Genomic DNA, 21,706 nt, shown 5'->3' with positions numbered 1-21,706 from the left:
GATGGATCAGTTTTCAAAAGTCATAGGAAAAATCCTTCTTTGCTTGTGTGTAAGGATCTATCCCATTGCAAAGAACAACTTTGGCCATGCAAACTGTGAAAACAGTCGGAGACGGCTTCATGAGCTCTTTGCATAGCGGTGGCCAAATCGGTTCGCCCGACCACCACTTCATTCACCGGAAGTAACCTCGCAAGTAAAAGTCATGTGACTGAATCCTACCTATATCCTATTCCAGGTTAACCACTCGCAAAGAATGGCTGAAAAACCTTTAACACTGGATTGTCAGTGAAAAAAAAAAATGGCAAATGGTGGCCGCACACCGCGACTGTATTACAGGCTTTGGAGAGAGCTGTTCTCACATAGCATCGTTGTTGTGTGCTATCAAAGCTGGAGTGAAAAAGGGATTCACGGACAGTTACAGATAAAAAGGCAAACCGGGTTCTGCCTACCGCTGTGAAGAAAAAAAAAAAAAAAATCTCCGACTCCCAGATCAGAGATGTTTCCTTTCGAAAGGAATACCCAAGTCAAGTTCCTAAGCCACAATCAGAAGTTCAAGACAAAGCTCCAGGGAGACAGTAATATCTTTTTCTCTATTTGAACGATTGGAACAAGCAGTGCAAAAATGAACCCTATTTAAGACAGATTAAGCCACAGGAAATACGGTCTCCGGTTGTCCCCCAGGAGAAATCACCTCGTGATGTGTGATGTCACACGCAAGGGGGTCTACAGACATATAAAAAGTTGTTCTTTAAAGATCACGCTACTCCCTTGTTGATTATTTTCCTAAGAGCATGTCCTGTTGTGTTTTATTCCCGACTTAAGTATACAAGCCAATACAAGTAATCGTATTTTATTAAATTACCTATCATCTTTATACATTATTATACTACATTCCAAATTTATTAATAAAATCAGTAGATCTAGTATTATTACTCATGAACTTGTATGATTTATGTTTGAACAGTCCATACGATACTATTCCTAATAGTAACAATATGTTCTCTTACCCCAAAATAGTTATTTGGGACGAAGCCCTCTCGGCCGCAGAGTGAAGCCCACCACCAGTCCATTCCCTCGGGTTTCTGCAGGATGGTCACCATGTCTCCCTCCTTGAAGGTCAGCTCATCATGTGCCTGGGCTGGGTAAGACCACAGAGCGTACAGCACACCGCTGTTCTCCACACCCATCGCCTCCTCCACTCCTGACATCACACACACACTTGTATTACAACTTGTACAAGTATTTCCCATCAAAACGTGTAATGCTCTCACTATATGCTACATGTACCTTGGATTAAAATTCTGGCTGCATGTCAAGCAATGCTCTCATTTTAAATAGTCTACAATTAGAGAATCTAATTAATAAAAAAAAAATGAATTGAGAAATGCAACTAATTGGAAGAATCCGAGATAAAAAGTCTTTATCACTCTACAACCCCGATTCCAAAAAAGTTGGGACAAAGTACAAATTGTAAATAAAAACGGAATGCAATAATTTACAAATCTCAAAAACTGATATTGTATTCACAATAGAACATAGACAACATATCAAATGTCGAAAGTGAGACATTTTGAAATTTCATGCCAAATATTGGCTCCTTTGAAATTTCATGACACCACATCTCAAAAAAGTTGGGACAGGGACAATAAGAGGCTGGAAAAGTTAAAGGTGCAAAAAAGGAACAGCTGGAGGACCAAATTGCAACTCATTAGGTCAATTGGCAATAGGTCATTAACATGACTGGGTATAAAAAGAGCATCTTGGAGTGGCAGCGGGTCTCAGAAGTAAAGATGGGAAGAGGATCACCAATCCCCCTAATTCTGCGCTGACAAATAGTGGAGCAATATCAGAAAGGAGTTCGACAGTGTAAAACTGCAAAGAGAGTTTGAACATATCATCATCATCATCATCTACAGTGCATAATATCATCAAAAGATTCAGAGAATCTGGAAGAATCTCTGTGCGTAAGGGTCAAGGCCGGAAAACCATACTGGGTGCCCGTGATCTTCGGGCCCTTAGACGGCACTGCATCACATACAGGCATGCTTCTGTATTGGAAATCACAAAATGGGCTCAGGAATATTTCCAGAGAACATTATCTGTGAACACAATTCACCGTGCCATCCGCCGTTGCCAGCTAAAACTCTATAGTTCAAAGAAGAAGCCGTATCTAAACATGATCCAGAAGCGCAGACATCTTCTCTGGGCCAAGGCTCATTTAAAATGGACTGTGGCAAAGTGGAAAACTGTTCTGTGGTCAGACAAATCAAAATTTGAAGTTCTTTATGGAAATCAGGGACTTTCATCGTGTCATTCGTGTCATTCGGACTAAAGAGGAGAAGGACGACCCGAGTTATCATCAGCGCTCAGTTCAGAAGCCTGCATCTCTGATGGTATGTGGCTCCATTAGTGCGTGTGGCATGGGCAGCTTACACATCTGGAAAGACACCATCAATGCTGAAAGGTATATCCAGGTTCTAGAGCAACATATGCTCCCATCCAGACAACGTCTCTTTCAGGGAAGACCTTGCGTTTTCCAACATGACAATGCCAAACCACATACTGCATCAATTACAGCATCATGGCTGCGTAGAAGAAGGGTCCGGGTACTGAACTGGCCAGCCTGCAGTCCAGATCTTTCACCCATAGAAAACATTTGGCGCATCATAAAACGGAAGATACGACAAAAAAGACCTAAGACAGTTGAGCAACTAGAATCCTACATTAGACAAGAATGGGTTAACATTCCTATCCCTAAACTTGAGCAACTTGTCTCCTCAGTCCCCAGACGTTTACAGACTGTTGTAAAGAGAAAAGGGGATGTCTCACAGTGGTAAACATGGCCTTGTCCCAACTTTTTTGAGATGTGTTGTTGTCATGAAATTTAAAAAATCACCTAATTTTTCTCTTTAAATGATAAATTTTCTCAGTTTAAACATTTGATATGTCATCCATGTTCTATTCTGAATAAAATATGGAATTTTGAAACTTCCACATCACTGCATTCCATTTTTATTTACAATTTGTACTTTGTCCCAACTTTTTTGGAATCGGGGTTGTAATTAGGAGCATCTAGCTATAACGCGTCTTAAAACTGAAACTAGCACCGTCTCTGAATCTTTTATAAAGTTTAAAAGTTTATTTTATTTTTAAAAGGGACAGTGTACAAATTAAACATTATCCTTGTGGTAAGGACAGATGTCTGTACCAAGTTATAGCAGTACATGCTAGTTTCTGCCTGTAGTCCCTTGGCAGGTGGATGTAATAAAAAAAGATGGATGTAATAAAAAAGATAAATAAAATGTACAGGAAATGTCACCAAATCTGTTACCAGAGCAATTTGTAGTGATTTAGACCAGTAGAATAGAAGTGGATAGCCTCATAAAGCATACATAGCAGCATCATTTTTCACAATCACACACACGCGCGTGCGCGCACACACACACCATAAGTTAAGCGAAATGTGCAAAGGAATGTGCAAGCCAGTGCAAATATGCATTATCCCATCCCGCTACCCCCTCTTTACATAGAGTATAAGTTTTACCTCTCCAACCGAGAGAGAGAGAGAGAGAGAGAGCGAGAGAGAGAGAGAGCGCAAGACATGCTCTCCAAACCACCAAAACTTCACATTTCAGTAGGTTACGTATATCCTTCCACATCTAATGGTCATACACAAGCATAATAGGATAAAATAAGAATAAGAAAAGAAAATCCCCCCCCCACACACACACACACACAGGAGGATTAACTGATTTACCCTTTTAATAAAACAAATCATTGAAAGTCTCTTTAGGATCTGAAAATTTCTATACAAATACACAGACATTTTTAGGATTTTGGTTCTGTTTGTGTCTTTAACCTGTACATGAAAGTTGTGGTCATGTGCCTTGTAACTAATGAGGTCATCCTAACCTCTAAGGAAGCTCTCACACTCTTCATAACCCCCAGCATACGGGTCACACTTCTGCGCCGCTGTGGCTCCATCGCTCTCCGTCACTGCCATGACGGCTGCACCATTACGCACCAGAAACTCGCACAGTGCCCGGTCGTTACATGAGGCAGCGCAGTGCAGGGGTGTCCTACACACACACACACACACACACACACACTTTAGAGGTGTAACACAATGGCATGATCTTTATCAAGAATAAACTTTGAAGTGGGAGTGGCCTAAACGTATCTTTTTTTCAATTAAGTATTAACCCTAATCACCCTGCTACTGGAAAAACTGGAAAACCCTAAAAGCAAAAATGGCAGCACCGTCAGCATGGTGTACGAGTTCTCGCTCTAAAAGTTCCTGAACCTTGGCTAAATCACTCCAGTTCATCATTAGTCTCAACCATAGATATGCACTGAACTGGTTTTTTTTGTTTGTTTTTAATCCTGCTCTCTCACACACACACACACACACACAGAGTATTAGATTGTGAAGCAAATCTGTAATTTTCCCCTTCACTAAAGATTTCCTAGCAGGTACAGACACTTAAAAGGAGAAGATTTTTGCCTCGCCCATGACAGAGTAAGCGAGGCGAGGTATTGTAATCAGTGCGGTTTGTTTGTTTGTGTGACTGTCTGTTAACAATCTAGCGTTTAGACGGTTGCACCGATTGACTTCAAGTTTTCAGTGTAGGTGGGCAATGGTCCGTAGATCACCTGATTACATTTTGGGGGTAATCGGGTCAAGGTGAAGGTCAAGGTCACAGAAAGGTCAACCTTTCGGTCAAAATAACATTTTCCGTTATAACTCAAAAACGGTTGCCGATAGACAGATCTTTACTATTATGAGCATATAGGAACTCCCATATGGCCTTTCATTTGGCACAATGATCTTTGATCTTGAGTGACCCTGAAAGGTCAAACTCAAGGTCATGAGTTTTCAAAGGGCTATAACTTTAAAATGGTTCATGATAGCCAGACGTTTACCATCATCAACATATAAAGGCCTCTGCATGCTCTTGCGACAAGGCTTTCGCAGATAGCTTTTCGCAGACAGTTGTAATTTATCGTTGAGCGGGGAGTAATAGGCGTGCGCGATGTTATTCACCGCCACAACACAAGGGGGCGCGAAGTCGCAAAATCGCTAGGAGTAGTTGGTGGGTGTGGTTAGTGGAGTGTTTATCCTCCGGTTACTTATAATGACTAGAACTGGAGTCGTATAGATGTACGTACTTCCTCACTTCCTTGATCAACCGCTCTTCGTGCTGCTCCATCTTCGCTCGTGTTTTAAAAATGGCGGCCGTGAAAACAAACCAAACCGGGAAAGTAGGGAAGCGGAAGTGCATGTACAGCGGATGTAGAGTGGACCAGTCAGAGCCCTCTTGTCTGCGACGCTGTCTGCAAGGCTTCTGCGGTGGTCACAATTTTTGGGAGGTGCACGCAGAGCGTCTGCGAAGGTGGGGGGGCTACACAGACACTATCTGCGACGCCATCTACGAGGACTGCGTTGTCAGCATAAATTGGCCTTAAGAAGTCCCATATAGGCTTTCAGTTGCTGCCATGACCTTTGACCTTGAATGACTAATATCAAACTCAAGGTCATGGATTTTCATAGGACTATAACTGGACAGCTGATATTTGAAAAATAGTACCATTATCAACATATAGGTATAAAATAAAGTGCTGCCGGGTGAGGTTTGTTTTGCCTGGTAACACTTGTTTTTATCAAAGAAGTTTCATGTACTGGCGGCACGGTGGTGTAGTGGTTAGCACTGTCGCCTCATAGCAAGAAGGTCCGGGTTCGAGCCCCGTGGCCGGCGAGGGCCTTTCTGTGTGGAGTTTGCATGCTCTCCCCGTGTCTGCGTGGGTTTCCTCCGGGTGCTCCAGTTTCCCCCACAGTCCAAAGACATGCAGGTTAGGTTAACTGGTGACTCTAAATTGACCGTAGGTGTGAATGTGAGTGTGAATGGTTGTCTGTGTCTATGTGTAAGCCCTGTGATGACTTGGCGACTTGTCTAGGGTGTACCCCACCTTTCGCCCGTAGTCAGCTGGGATAGGCTCCAGCTTGCCTGCGATCCTGTAGAACAGGATAAAGCGGCTAGAGATAATGAGATGAGAAGAGTTTCATGTACACCAGTGTCAGTCTCTCTGCCTGAGACATTCCTTCTGAATGCCAAAAAACACTCACCTACACTGTCTGGTTTCTCAGAACAAAAAACACTTTCTCATACCATTTAGACCACAACAGAGATAAAGATGTTGCCATGGGCACGCACGCATTTTTCTCTATCAGGCGGAGGATTACATGAGGCACTGGCGGCTCGTTAATAAGGGCGATTTGGGCGACGCACTCCCAAACAGGGAGGGAGATTTTTTTTTTTATCTACTCCTACTACCAACAGTAATGTCATTGTCCAATCAGGCTAAGGTCGCGCCTGGTGTAGCCACGCCCTTTTTGGGCGATTTCTGTCAGGTTCAGATTTGCCCCAAAATCTCCCATTGACACTAATGGTACGTACGTTTTTTTCGAAAATCATGCTCCCAATGCATTTTCTATTGGGTTTTATGTGCTCGCACAAGCAGCGTGCTTACATCATACGCCTGTTGCGCCGCACAAGTGTTGCCAGATTGGTTTTAAGTGCATTTTGGCGGGTTTTGAACATAATTTTGGGCTGGAAAATGCAACTTGCGCGGGAAATGTGTGAACATTCTATGAAGATGGCGGCGAGTGTTGAGTGCAACAATACGATAGCGTCTCTGAAAGAAGTTCCCTTTAGTCGTCGTGAGACTAAATGAGGAGAAAACGGCAATCAAACAGCTAGGACCTCCTAGACCGAATTTAAACATCAAGCAAGCGTCTACGAAGGGGGAGAAGACCTACTCAAGAGGTTTTAACAAGAACTGGTACCACCGGAAAACTTGGCTAGCTGGCTGTGATGTAGTCAATGCTCGTTTTTGCTACCCTTGCGCTCTCTTACACCATGGAAGTAGCACAGCAGACGGTACAGTGATATCTGATATTTGAATTTACTAGGCAAAAGTTGTTTTTGTGTGTGTTTGTTTTACCAATGGCAGTTTAACATTGCTATGTTTTTGTTTTACCAATGGCAGTTTAACATTGCCATGTTTTTGTTTTATCAATGGCAGTTTAACATTGCCATGCTTGGAATATTTCAGTAGCCTCAAGTTCTTTCTGACTTGGTGTAAATTAAGCATATTTTCAGTTTTTATATATTGTACAGTATATGTGTTAATTGGAGCCAGCAGCACCTTACCTTTTTTCCAACTTGTTAAGCCAAGTTGCACTGACTACAAAACCTTGTGTAACCTTGTGTGTGTATATAGCTAAATAACTAAAGCCTTTTGTGTTCATTGACATGCTTGTAATACTTTAAATCTCCTTTTAAGGCATGGCTTTCTGGAGGAATTCTTGGGAAAAAAAACTGCAGAATTTATTTAGAATTATTTGTTGTTAAAATGGTGCAATTCCATATAAAAAAAAAAAAAAAAAAACACATAAGCTGCACATGTTTGTTTGATGGTTATGCTTTTCTTCATCTTTTTCAAAACTTAAACACTTGTTTTGGATTTATATCCTGCCACTTTAATTGCATTCTTTAGAATTGAAGAAATTAGAATATGTTTATAATTAAGAATTTCTGTCTACTTATTATAGAATACTGGAATAATATGAGAAAATAAATGAGTAATGTAATATTAATTGATTGTGATGCCAAATATTTTGCTTTGAAGGCTTCACAATGAATCTTCCTTAGTTTTAGCCTGGCAAGCCAGACTAAATGTGAATATTTGCCACTTGTAGGCAAAAATATTTTTGGCCGCTAGGCGGGTGGGTCTAGTTTACTAGGCTACCTTAGTTTGCCACCTTTAACTTGTTCAGTGTTGCCACCTAGTGGAGAGAAGGCAAGGCAAGTTTATTTATATAGCACATTTCATACACAATGGCAGTTCAATGTGCTTTACAGAAGTAAAAACAAAAACAGTAAACAATAGAGAAATAAAATTACATAAAATAATTTTATCTTAATTCTAAAATAATTAATTAAAAGAATTAAAAGAATTAAAAGAAAATAATAAGAATTAAACAATAGTAGAAATAAAATATTAAAATGCCAAAAAGAAAAAGGAGAAAAAGAGAAAGAGAAAAAAAAACCCTAGCAGAATAAAATAGAATAAAGTTAAAATAAATTTAAAACATGCAGAGAAAAAGATTATAAAAAATGTAAAAATATTAATTATTTAACAGAAAGCATCTGAAAACAGCTTGGTCTTTAACCTAGATTTGAAGCTGCCAACAGCAGGAGCATTTTTAATGTCCTCTGGCAGTTGGTTCCATAGCTGTACTGCATAGTAGCTAAAAGCTGCTTCACCACACTTTGTTTTAACAACTGGTTTTAATAGTAAATTTTTCTGTTGCGATCTGGTAGATCTGATTGGGTTAGGCCGCTGCAACATATCAGAGAGGTAATTGGGCCCTGTACCATTTAGAGATTTGTACACCAGCAGCAATGCTTTAAAGTCAATTCTGTAGCTTACTGGAAGCCAGTAAGCTACAGAGAAGAGATATTGTCTGTATTGATATCTGAATTTACCAGGCAAAAACAAGTTCGGCCAATTGATTTGCTACCTAGGTCAATTTACTTCAGTCCTGTGGACATTTACGGTCCGTGTAGACGTAACGGGGGAAAATTGCCCCCCCTGAAAAAAAATTCAGGAGCCGCCACTGACATGAGGCCTGAAATAACAAAAATGTAAGAATCCCTTAACCATGTGTCACACAGTTATTATATTTTCTAATGTTTCTACTTGCCTGTAATATTTTCTTAAAAAAAAAATGTAGTTGTGCAAAAGTCTCACTTTTTTTCATAAAAACTTTGTTATAGATTTCTATTTTATGACTTCTACATTATCGAGTCAGGACAAAAAACATTTTACAGTTACAAATGTTCGTTTTCCAGCACAAAATTAAATGTTACAGAAAAAAAAAAAAAGTTTGTATCTGAGCAGCATATTCCATGAGAGACCACTTTTCAGATTTAAAAAAAAAAAAAACCCAAACAATGAAGGCTACTGGGTTTTGGTGCAAAATTAAGAAGCAAGTGTGACAGTCAAAGTGTCCAGAAGAACTGTGGCTGGTTCTGCAAGATGTTCAGTAAAACCTACAGATCATTTCCTTATAAAACTGCACTCATTGTACCGGAGACTACTTTTTTCCTTTTTTTTTTAAAAGCAAAGGGTCGTCTAACACCAAATATTGGCTTTGTTTCATTTATTATGGCTTATTGCTGTTCATAGTATTATTTTCAGGGCGGCACGGTGGTGTAGTGGTTAGCGCTGTCGCCTCACAGCAAGAAGGTCCTGGGTTCGAGCCCCGGGGCCGGCGAGGGCCTTTCTGTGTGGAGTTTGCATGTTCTCCCCGTGTCCGTGTGGGTTTCCTCCGGGTGCTCCGGTTTCCCCCACAGTCCAAAGACATGCAGGTTAGGTTAACTGGTGACTCTAAATTGACCGTAGGTGTGAATGTGAGTGTGAATGGTTGTCTGTGTCTATGTGTCAGCCCTGTGATGACCTGGCGACTTGTCCAGGGTGTACCCCGCCTTTCGCCCATAGTCAGCTGGGATAGGCTCCAGCTTGCCTGCGACCCTGTAGAAGGATAAAGCGGCTAGAGATAATGAGATGAGATGAGTATTATTTTCATGTTGAAACATTTCATTTCATTATTTTTGAAGCCAGTTTTGGTCGACAGCATTTCTTTACACCTGCCTAAGACTGTGGATATACAGTACTGTGCAAAAAACTAGTAGCCTAATTAGAAACTGACAACCCTGACCAGGTAGGTACTAAGGATGAATGAATTAATGAATGCTCTAAAGCTACAGTGGTGCTTGAAAGTTTGTGAAGCCTTTAGAATTTTCTATATTTCTGCATAAACATGACCTAAAACATCATCAGATTTTCACACAAGTCCTAAAAGTAGATAAAGAGAGCCCAGTTAAACAAATGAGACAAAAATATTATACTTGGTTATTTATTTATTGAGGAAAATGATCCAATATTACATATCTGTGAGTGGCAAAAGTATGTGAACCTTTGCTTTCAGTATCTGGTGTGACCCCCTTGTGCAGCAATAACTGCAACTAAACATTTCCGGTAACTGTTGATCAGTCCTGTACACCGGCTTGGAGGAATTTTAGCCCATTCCTCCATACAAAACAGCTTCAACTCTGGGATGTTGGTGGGTTTCCTCACACGAACTGCTCGCTTCAGGTCCTTCCACAACATTTCGATAGGATTAAGGTCAGGACTTTGACTTGGCCATTAGAAAACATTAACTTTATTCTTCTTTAACACTTCTTTGGTAGAATGACTTGTTTGCTTAGGGTCGTTGTCTTGCTGCATGACCCACCTTCTCTTGAGATTCAGTTCATGGACAGATGTCCTGACATTTTCCTTTAGAATTCGCTTGTATAATTCAGAATTCATTGTTCCATCAATGATGGCAAGCCGTCCTGGCCCAGATGCAGCAAAACAGGCCCAAACCATGATACTACCACCACCATGTTTCATAGATGGGATAGGGTTCTTATGCTGGAATGCAGTGTTTTCCTTTCTCCAAACATAATGCTTCTCATTTAAACCAAAAAGTTCTATTTTGGTCTCATCCGTCCACAAAACATTTTTCCAGTAGCCTTCTGGCTTGTCCACGTGATCTTTAGCAAACTGCAGATGAGCAGCAATGTTCTTTTTGGAGAGCAGTGGCTTTCTCTTTGCAACCCTGACATGCACACCATTGTTGTTCAGTGTTCTCCTGATGGTGGACTCATGAACATTAACATTAGCCAATGTGAGAGAGGCCTTCAGTTGCTTAGAAGTTACCCTGGGGTCCTTTGTGACCTTGCCAACTATTACATGCCTTGCTCTTGGAGTGATCTTTGTTGGTCAACCACTCCTAGGGAGGGTAACAATGGTGTTGAATTTCCTCCATTTGTACACAATCTGTCTGACTGTGGATTGGTGGAGTCCAAACCCTTTAGAGAGGGTTTTGTAAGCTTTTACAGCCTGATGAGCATCAACACCACTTTTTCTGAGGTCCTTAGAAATCTCCTTTGTTCGTGTCATGATACACTTCCACAAACATTTGTTGTGAAGATCAGACTTTGATAGATCCCTGTTCTTTAAATAAAACAGGGTGCCCACTCACACCTGATTGTCATCCCATTGATTGAAATCACCTGACTCTAATTTCATCTTCAAATTAACTGCTAATCCTAGAGGTTCACATACTTTTGCCACTCACAAATATGTAATATTGGATCCTTTTCCTCAATAAATAAATGACCAAGTATAATATTTTTGTCTCATTTGTTTAACTGGGTTCTCTTTATCTACTTTTAGGACTTGTGTGAAAATCTGATGCTGCTTTAGGTCATACTTGTGCAGAAATATAGAAAATTCTAAAGGGTTCACAAACTTTCAAGCACCACTGTATTTCTTTGTCTCATAAGCTTCTTATGCCTGCATAAAAGTAACAGCCTTCCACCTGCATGACTTTTTTGTTGTATCCCATGCAATCCCAATCCCCCAGATGCCCCATTAACCTTTCTGGAAAGCTTTTTTTTTTCCCCCTCAAAAAACCGCCAAACAAACAAACGATCCAACAAAACAACATACCAGAACGTCGAGGGTGTAGTAGCTCATCTGGCCTGCCATCAAAAACAACCACGATTACCAAAACACCAAACAGAACTGAAATGTGACAATGCGAGAGAGGACCAACCTCCACGACACATTGTTTACAAGAGGAAAATCAAGAAAGGACTACATTTTTGTTCCCCGACAGAAGATCGGCCCAAAACATCGTTCAGAATTGAATTCGCATCATAAATGAGAGAGGAGATACAATTCAAGTCAGATGAAAATGCGTCAGGTTGACTTGATTACTAATTTGTTCTCAAAAAATTGACAATACAATGACCAAATTTTGTGCAGAAGGTCTAGTTCTTTTAAATAAAACAATCATAACTGAAATCCACTGAGAATTAAGGGAGGAGATACAATTTAACTGAAAATAAAGAAAAAAGATGTAAACAAATTGCTTACAACAAGAAAAATCAAGAAACAAAACGACCAAGTTTTGTTCCTCAAGGGAGGATCGACCCAAAACATCGATCAGAACTGAAATCGGATGAGAAACGAGAGAGGTGATACAATTCTAGTGAGAGGACTGGAAAATTTCGTTAATTTGGCCTAATTAGTAACTCGGTAGCAAATAATTTGACAAAACAACTAAAGTTTTGTGCGGAGTGATGAGTTCTTTCAAACAAAACAATCGGAATGGAAATCAATGGAGAACTGACGGACGAGAGACAGTTTAACTGAATTGTGGACGACGGACAACATGCCATAGCAATAGTTCATCGGCCTTACGGCCAGTCGAGCTAACAATCATGCACCTGCTATTCATGTTATCCACATTAGCACATTATTCGTTCATTCCAAACAATGTATTTGTATTTGCTTACATCTCTAATACAGACACGATAAGCCAACACACACACACACGGTGCAAATTCACCCTACATACAAACCTCTGATACAGACAAACCACACATACACAAATGAGTGAAGGTGTGACACTAACCAGCCGTGGCTGTCTGGGGCGCTGACATTGGCACCGATGCGTACAAGGAACTCCACTACAGCATAGTGCGCACCACAGATAGCATTATGAAGGGCGGTGATACCTTCATCATTTGGCTGGCTTGGGTCACTCATCTAGTGAAGAAACATGCATTGATTACATATAAATGACATATAGGTGACGTTACGTGACCGGTTTTATGCAATTTGTGTGGCGTGTTGGTGTTTGCCAACCTCCTGTATGGCTCTCTGCACCGTGTCCAGCTCCCCAACCAGAGCACCATCCAGCAACAGGACCAGAGGGCTGAGACGAGCACGGGGCCCCTTTACACTGCTTCCTTTTGGCTTCCGCAGGATTGACTGAAGACCGACACACACACACACACACACACACACACACACACACACACACACACACACATATTCCTGATTCTTGTAATGATAGCTTCTGACAGTTAACACGAGCTTTAATTTAATTATTAATGTGAATAGGTTTAATATTGAGTTCAAAATATTGACACTTTTTGAAGTGAAGTGTTACTCCTCACCTTCTGCTGGGCTGGCAGAGCCGTGCTTGGGATCAGCGAAGTTGGGCTCGATATCGATGGTGCGCTCTCCTCTCCATCTGACGAGCTACTCTCACTCCCCGTCTCAACCTTCGTGTGGGTTCCTTTCCTGCGGAACATTCGTTTAATCATCTGCTTGTACTGGTTGGGCTGAAGGAGGGGTGTCATCTTCATGTTCCGTGAATGGTCAATGGAGCCACGCCTCTTCAGAGCACGTGGGATCTCAGCTCGGATCTGGAGCAATACGTCCTTATCAGGGACCACAGGAGCCTCTGGGTCCACCACTGGCTGCAAGCGTGTGGGGCTCAGGGGCCGAGGAGGAGCAGACTCCACCTCAGAATCAGTGTTAACTTCTACTTTGGGCTCTTTGCTTTGCTCGGCTGAGGGAGTCAGGCTTTCTGGGTGTGCGGACGGCTTATTAAGGGAGTTTATTTTTTCCACATTTGACTTTGGGGCTGACAAAGAAAAACACATAGGCAATAATTAGAACAAGGTTTTATTACTTACATTTTCTTCAGGAAATAATATTTCCATTCCATTTCTAATGTGAAAATTCACACTTTCCAGGTAAAAACAAGGAGAAAAATCCCACTTCTGACCCACAGTACTTCTGCACATAACTCTATTTAGTACCTTCTGCGTAATATTGCGGCAGTCTCTGCTCTTGAGGGACAGGCTGAAAGTGGTAAAGCAACTCTCGGGGCAAAGGCTGGCGTGGCATGCTGAGATCACGCTCACCCTCTGTGCCTTGTGGATATCTGGTGGCTGCTGCAGAGTATGGGTTCTGGAGCTTCATGATGACAGACAGGGGGATGGGCTTACGTGGGCGGAACCCAGATGATGCAGGAGGGATGGAGACACGGGAGATGATTGGCTGATGGTTAAATGATGGCTGGGTGGGTGAAACATGATCAAGAGGCGCAGAGATACGGGCGTTCCTGGGCAAGGAGCCGTTGGGTGATGGGAGATAATGGGAATGAGGGTCCTGCAGACAGAATGTTCAGGAAAACGCAGATGGGGTTGGACAGTTGCTTCAATGACACACCATGATCATTACAGAAACAATAATTCGTTTAAACTCAATTTTAATTTAAACTAAGAATGCATGGATGAATGAACACTTTGTGCATCCCACAGATTTTTCTTTGTTCCATCAGCATTATATCCAAAACACTTAATCATGCCAGGATGAAAATAAAAACGTTCCGCTCATGTAACTTTTTTTGTTGCGTTCCATGGGATCCCTATCTTGATGCACACCTCTATCTCAACTAGATGCATTGTGAATGTCTTTGGCAAGCTTTTATTAAAAAAATAAATAAATAAAAATACCCCTGCACATCCTATTTGTATCTATTAATAAAACCGTGTCATATAATAACTAGAAGGGCACATAGTAGACTGCATACCTCTCCACATATCAGCATCAAAATCAAATCACTTGAACCTAGGACAATACTAAAGCTGTACACCAAATTTCATCAAAATCCTTTCACTACTTTTTGAGTTATGTTCGGAAAGGACCAAAAAAAAAAAACAAAAAACCTGGGTCAGCATACATATCTTGATTTGTATCAAAATTTATTGATCCTTGACCCATGGCCCAACTTTCCTAAAAATTATCAAAATCCATTCACTACTTTTTCAATTACAGTGGTGCTTGAAAGTTTGCGAACCCTTTAGAATTTTCTATATTTTTGCATAAATATGACCTAAAACATCATCAGATTTCCACACAAGTCCTAAAAATAGATAAAGAGAACCCAGTTAAAACAGTTTGAGGAAAATGATCCAATATCGCGTATCTGTGAGTGGCAAAAGTATGTGAACCTTTGCTTTCAGTATCTGGTGTGACCCCCTTGTGCAGCAATAACTGCAACTAAACGTTTCCGGTACCTGTTGATCAGTCCTGCACACTGGCTGGGAGGAATTTTAGCCCATTCCTCTGTACAGAATAGCTTCAACTCTGGGATGTTGGTGGGTTTCCTCACATGAACTGCTTGCTTCAGGTCCTTCCACAACATTTTGATTGGATTAAGGTCAGGACTTTGACTTGGCCATTCCAAAACATTAAGTTTATTCTTCTTTAATCATTGTTTGGTAGAACGACTTGTGTGCTTAGGGTCGTTGTCTTGCTGCATGACCCACCTGCTCTTGAGATTCAGTTCATGGACAGATGTCCTGACAGTTTCCTTTAGAATTCGCTGGTATAATTCAGAATTCATTGTTCCATCAATGATGGCAAGCCATCCTGGCCCAGATGCAGCAAAACAGGCCCAAACCATGATACTACCACCATCATGTTTCACAGATGGGATAAGGTTCTTATGCTGGAATGCAATGTTTTCCTTTCTCCAAACACAACACTTCTCATTTAAACCAAAAAGTTCTATTTTGGTCTCATCCGTCCACAAAACATTTTTCCAATAACCTTCTGGCTTGTCCATGTGCTCTTTAGCAAACTGCAGACGAGCAGCAATGTTCTTTTTGGAGAGCAGTGGCTTTCGCCTTGCAACCCTGCCATGCACACCATTGTTGTTCAGTGTTCTCCTGATGGTGGACGTCTCGTGCCCCTGCTGGCTGACTGCAGTATAATGTGTAGTAGCTCCCATACCCATCTGTTTCAATGACAAAATAGCCTATTTTCTATCAGGGCTTTCCCCAAAGTGCAGATACGCAGCGCTCTGCTGCACTGTGCGACATCAGTGCCGTGCTGTCACTTGCACAAAAAAACAAAAACACAAATTGAACAATGCAGAGTACTTTCCACACCTAAATATCTCCTGTTCCCCTCTGAAAATGAGTAATAACTATAGAAATAGGAAGATGCTGTCACATAGAGGTCTAGACCAGGGCTTTTCAAAGTGTGGGGCGTGCCCCCCCTGGGGGGCGCCAGAGTTCTTCAGGGGGGGCGCAACGTGAGAGACAAAATGGATCGGTTTTTAGTACCTAAAGCTACAGTGAGTGAGGAGACAAAGTCTGGGCCAAGCAAAAAAACAGAGCCTCCAGGTTGTTGCGATTTGCAACTTCAATGCAAATTCAACCAATCACCGCGAATTCAGGGCGGTGTCGCAATTATATCCAATCACCGCAACTTTCCCGCAAATTTGACCAATCGTTGGCGTCGTCTTGAGGTGACGTCGACAAACTACCTTCCGCCTTACTTCCGTGTGTTCAAGAGAAGCAGCATGCGCGTCGTGTTGCCAGATTGGACGATTTCAAGTGCTTTTTGGCGGGTTTTGAACATAACTTGGACTGGAAAACGTCAGCAGTATCTGGCAACACTGAAAGTGTGTTATGTTTACAGTGAAGGACTGTGTGCACTTTATTTATTTTTTTTACTTAATACAACAAGTTAATGGATGCCAACATTTTTGCCAAAATGGTATTTTATTTTCCATTGTTTAGGCAGCTTCAGCATCATACTGTGAGATTCTGTTCAAAATGTTTTTTTCTTCTATGAAGCCTGAGCCATTTATTTTATTAGTTTATAATTATTGTTTAATTTAGTCTTCAGGAGAGACTGCCTGCACACAGTACTAGTATTAATAGTTTTTTTTCTTACATGAAAGCTGAGGCATTTATATTATATTTGAAGGTAACTTCATGTTGTGCTGTGAGGTTCTATGCACTTTAACTTTTGAACCAACAGGTGCATTTGGATAAGTAAAGCCTATTTTTCTGCATTTTTGTAGTCCTGGTAATCTTTTATATTGGTAAAGTTGTTTACAGGACCATTTCTCAGTGTCTTTGTTTTTTTAATCAATAGTTTGTCAGTAATAACTTAATATTTAACATATCACTCAATTTTAAATCACAAAAAGAGAAAATCGCAATTTCTCGCAACTTTCACTTCCTCCCGCAATGTAATCGCAACAAAAACCTAAAAAACACCGCAACTTTCATCGCTATTTTTTTGGAAACACCCCCCTGCAACATCAGACATTTTAGCCGCAGCAATCACAAAAAAGGCCCGCGGAATCCTGGGGGACTGGAAAAAGAAGGCAGTATGACCACGATTATTTAAAGTTTGGATTTTCATGGACTGGATCTGAAGATGCTCCACTGCCACAGTGTGTTGTCTGTCAAGAGGTGCTAGCTAACGATGCTATGGGATGTTTAAAATGTGTAAAACAAGATGTTTTAAAAAGCACAGATGTTTAAAATGTGAAAAAGAAAAAAATAATGTGTACAACAACCATTTTTTTAAAAATACGAATGGAACTTTAAGTATAGCAACAACAAAAATTGTAAGGGGGGGGGGGGGCGCTGTTGTTTATTTGCTCTCCGAGGGGGGGCCGACTCTCCCACACTTTGAAACCCCTGGTCTAGACTATCCTACTACTCCACCCAGAAGTGAAAATAAAGGGTTTTACTGCATGCGCTGACTGCCATTCGTAACCATACATAAAACCACGTTCTAGGTGCAGGTCACTAGATGGCACCGTTTCATGATTTGACCTCGATTCTGTTCCTGGCATGCTGAAATTGGAAAATGAAGAGGCGTGATATGAAGTGTTTTCATTTCAAGTCTAATTTTGCCTCTTGCCTATTTGACAAGGTAAAAACCAGCAAATTTAATAATGTTGAATTGTGCCTAAATCAGCCCTAGATGCCACCAGAATGCACCATTTGAAGTCTAGCAGCCTTTGGGACCCTCCAGGCCAGGCCAGCCTTTATGGGCTGGGTTCCACATCAATAGCACCGCTCTGATATTTTTTTCTGGGGAAAGCCCTGTTCCAGGTCACGTGTTCTCATTTAAACTGACTTTCCACGTACAGGGTCCAAAATTGAACAGTTAGTTCTCCCTATGCTGCCATCTACACATCTCATCTCATTATCTCTAGCTGCTTTATCCTGTTCTACAGGGTCGCAGTCAAGCTGGAGCCTATCCCAGCTGACTATGGGCGAAAGGCGGGGTACACCCTGAACAAGTCCATTTACACATAATAATAATAAACTATATTGTAAGAAGGCATGGATGCACTTGGGAATTAACTGATTGACAGCCTTGGTGTCACGCTGGACCTTGGTATTGAGAGAAGGGGTGGGCCGATCAAATGAGTAGGCATATCTGACTTCGACTCTCATCTCTATTGAGCTGACTCTGGCTCCAGATAGCAGCAGAAAGTTCCCTACTGTGCAAACTCTGGCTTTAAATTTGACAACACAGCAGAGGAACCTGGTTTCATTTCCATAGAACAGAAGGGCATGGAGCCACACCGTCCATGTTTAACAGTCATTGGTTATAATCATACTGCTAATTTACCTTGTGAGCGAGTTGAGTTAGACAGATTTACAATATTTAGCCTTGACTCTGGTGCAACATTGGAAAGAATCAAATGGTGGTTACTCAAAACGTCTTGACTGATCCAAGCGGTTATCAAGAAAAGCTGAGTAAGTTTACCCACTGTTTAACTCGAACCATTCTCTAAATCTATTACGACTACACCTAATCATAACTGTAAACCTTCTATCAACAGATTATTTTCTTTTCTATATAATGGTTAACTTGGTAAAGTTTTCGGTGAGGAGCCGAGGAGTCTCTAGTGTCAGCGCTTAGCCAATTATAGAATTAGTTAGCCAACTGGAGTGATGCATTTTCTATTTGAAACCTAATAGCGAAATAGCTACACGATACAGTAAGCACAGAGAAATTGGGTTAAGAACTAATGTAGTAGCCTGTTGGAATTTACTGCCAAAAACAAGTAGGTCAGGATTTATAATACACTATAAGGTATAATTTTCCCCCCATCATAAAAGTATTTTATGGTAATATTATTAATATGGAATGACTGATGGTAAATTGTGCTATGAACGGTTAAACAGCAAATTCGTCTCATTACCACCTCTACGGCTGCCTGAAATGAGTCACGCTTGACGATTAATTTTACAGATCAGGAAAACAATCATGATTTTATTTTGTATTTTGTGTATTTCCTCATCCCATTGAAATTAGTTTCTGGTTATGCCTCTGCTTCTGAGTAATTTTTAGATGCGCGCGTGTCTTGCATTCAGTACAGCACACAAGTGTTGATTTTAATTTGCGTTTGGTCAAGCCAGCCGCAATAGAAACCAGATCACCTGTATACAAAGCGGTTTATCGTAATTTCCCTTTACAGTGGCAAACTGTTACTATTAGAGCTGGGACTTCAGACACACCAAAAAAGCAACAAGGCAAAGGATTTTGCAAGGGATTAGCGGCAGGCTGTCAGGTCGCTCTGTTGTGTGTAGTTGTCGATGTCGATTTTGAAAGTAACTAAGTAAATTACAGAGGGAAATGAATACTCAAGTATGAGTGAAAAATACTGTAGCATTGAAGAGCCTGGAGACAGAAATCTTAGTTTCTCGGTCATTAGCCAGTGCTACTTGCTCTCGATAGCACTGGCTTGACTGCTTTATTAGCATTCGATAACACTACTGATGAACGCTACACCGGCTGGAAGGTGACGTCACTGCTGCGCTGACTCACGGTTAAGCTCGCGTTGGCCTTCAAGAAGGCTTAAATGTTTGGTCCCTCCCATAATAAATCAAACTCCGATTGGTTAATTCATCTGTCACTTCCTACATAAACACAACCTGCCATAACCTTTTGTCCCAGCAATGAAGTCCTAACCAATGAGTGAGCCAACTCTAAACTCTTCTCATTCATCTCATCTCATCATCTCTAGCTGCTTTATCCTGTTCTACAGGGTCGCAGGCAAGCTGGAGCCTATCCCAGCTGACTACGGGCGAAAGGCGGGGTACACCCTGGACAAGTCGCCAGGTCATCACAGGGCTGACACATAGACACAGACAACCATTCACACCTACGGTCAATTTAGAGTCACCAGTTAACCTAACCTGCATGTCTTTGGACTGTGGAGGAAACCCATGCGGACACGGGGAGAAAATGCAAACTCCACACAGAAAGGCCCTTGCCGGCCACAGGGCTCGAACCCGGACCTTCTTGCTGTGAGGCGACAGCGCTAACCATTACACCACCATGCCACCCCTAAACTCTTCTCATCCTAGAAATTAAAAAAAAAAATAAATAAATTATATATATATATATATATATATATATATATATATATATATATATATATATACACACACACACACACACACACACACACATACATACACATATACATATATATATACACACACACGCATCATTGGATAACTTGATTTTAATGTTTTCAGGATGGTAACCCTTTCATTTCTGAAGCAAATTTGATCGAAAATGAGGCCAAATTAGAAATCAGAAGAGAATAATTATCATTAAATTATCAAAGAAAGAAATTAAATATAACATTTGAAATGCTGATATGTTTGGACCTTCCCTGAAGGCCTAGAAGGCCCTGACGGTTCCCCTCTGTTCCTTTAGATATTTGAAAACGTGAGGGAAAAGGCTACCGATCAATGGTAGTCTGTGTTCAAAAGCTACATGATGGATCTATTGTGAATTCTCGATAGTGTGAAAATGTTGACCTACTGTGGGCTGTTTCACTCAGGCCTAATGAATCAAGACTGCACATCGGTTTAATCAGACAGGATTATTGTTGATAGAATGTCATACTGGTCACCACACCCTGTTACTATTAAGGTCAAAGAGATTAAAGTAAAGCACACACACAAATATGACACCTAAATTAATTGCTATTCACTTACCAGTTAATTATAGGGCAAGGCACCATGTTACGAAACTGGAAATTGCCATTTTACCAAACAGTGGACAGACATGCACCAATGTGCATGCATGCATGCGCGCGCGCGCACACACACACACACACACACACACACACGTCTCTCTCCTTGTGAGGACCTTCCATTGAAAGAATTATTATTGCAGTTAAATAATGCTGTGCCTACACCTCAGCAATGAAAAGGAAACTTTTTGGCTCTTATTTTTTTAAATTTTTGTTTAAAAACACACACACACACACACACACACACACACACACGCAATTTCCTTGTGGTGACCATCCGAATGTCCACACAAGGTTGAAATTGTTAGATTTTACTATCCTTGTGGGGACATCTGGTCCTCAGTTGTATATAAAAACATACACACACACACACACACACCTTTCGAGGTACAACGGGTGAGTCCAGGTTGGACTCTCTCCAGTTGCTGTTGGGGACAGTCGGTCTGATCCACTCGTTTTCTGGAATGAGAGGAAGTATGCAAAATAAGTGTATAGTTTGCTGTTCCATACCTGGTGCTTATCATAGGCTTTATTTATCTTAGACAAGGTTAAAGATATGTTCCAGAGCACTGATGGCAGATTTGGTTCTTATCTGCTGTGTAGACTCACTGTCGTATGTGTGGTGCGGTTTTCTTTCATACGAAACATCCAGGTCTGTCTCGTTCCATTTTGCCAGGGTTCTCTGCCTCACTATACCCTCATCTAAGAGACAATGGCAGCGAGAGTGAATTCAAAGAGGGACTATAGTTCGAGAGATGGAGGACACAGAAGATACTGACACACCTTGACACTTTTTCACCATGCTGCCTTTAGAGAAGCATGATGACTCACACCATACTACACATAACTATA

General features: G+C 41.1%; 1 protein-coding gene across 5 annotated transcripts in view; it reads right to left on the bottom strand.

Moving 5' to 3' along the window:
* Positions 1-21,706, bottom strand: part of ppp1r13l (protein phosphatase 1, regulatory subunit 13 like) — a 77,834-nt gene that overhangs the window by 7,440 nt on the left and 48,688 nt on the right. For all 5 annotated transcript variants that reach the window (XM_060923362.1, XM_060923364.1, XM_060923363.1 and 2 more), the window contains 8 exons: positions 21,464-21,556; positions 21,234-21,313; positions 13,794-14,145; positions 13,143-13,615; positions 12,829-12,954; positions 12,596-12,729; positions 3,913-4,079; positions 1,008-1,201 (listed from right to left, as the gene is read on the bottom strand). In XM_060923362.1, coding sequence (XP_060779345.1) covers positions 1,008-1,201; positions 3,913-4,079; positions 12,596-12,729; positions 12,829-12,954; positions 13,143-13,615; positions 13,794-14,145; positions 21,234-21,313; positions 21,464-21,556 — 1,619 coding nt within the window. The remainder of the gene's footprint in view (positions 1-1,007; positions 1,202-3,912; positions 4,080-12,595; positions 12,730-12,828; positions 12,955-13,142; positions 13,616-13,793; positions 14,146-21,233; positions 21,314-21,463; positions 21,557-21,706) is intronic.

Source organism: Neoarius graeffei, chromosome 6, assembly GCF_027579695.1.
Source record: "Neoarius graeffei isolate fNeoGra1 chromosome 6, fNeoGra1.pri, whole genome shotgun sequence".
Lineage (NCBI taxonomy): Eukaryota > Metazoa > Chordata > Actinopteri > Siluriformes > Ariidae > Neoarius > Neoarius graeffei.
The sequence above is the reverse complement of the archived record's forward strand: the minus strand, read 5'-3'. Positions and strand labels throughout refer to the sequence as shown.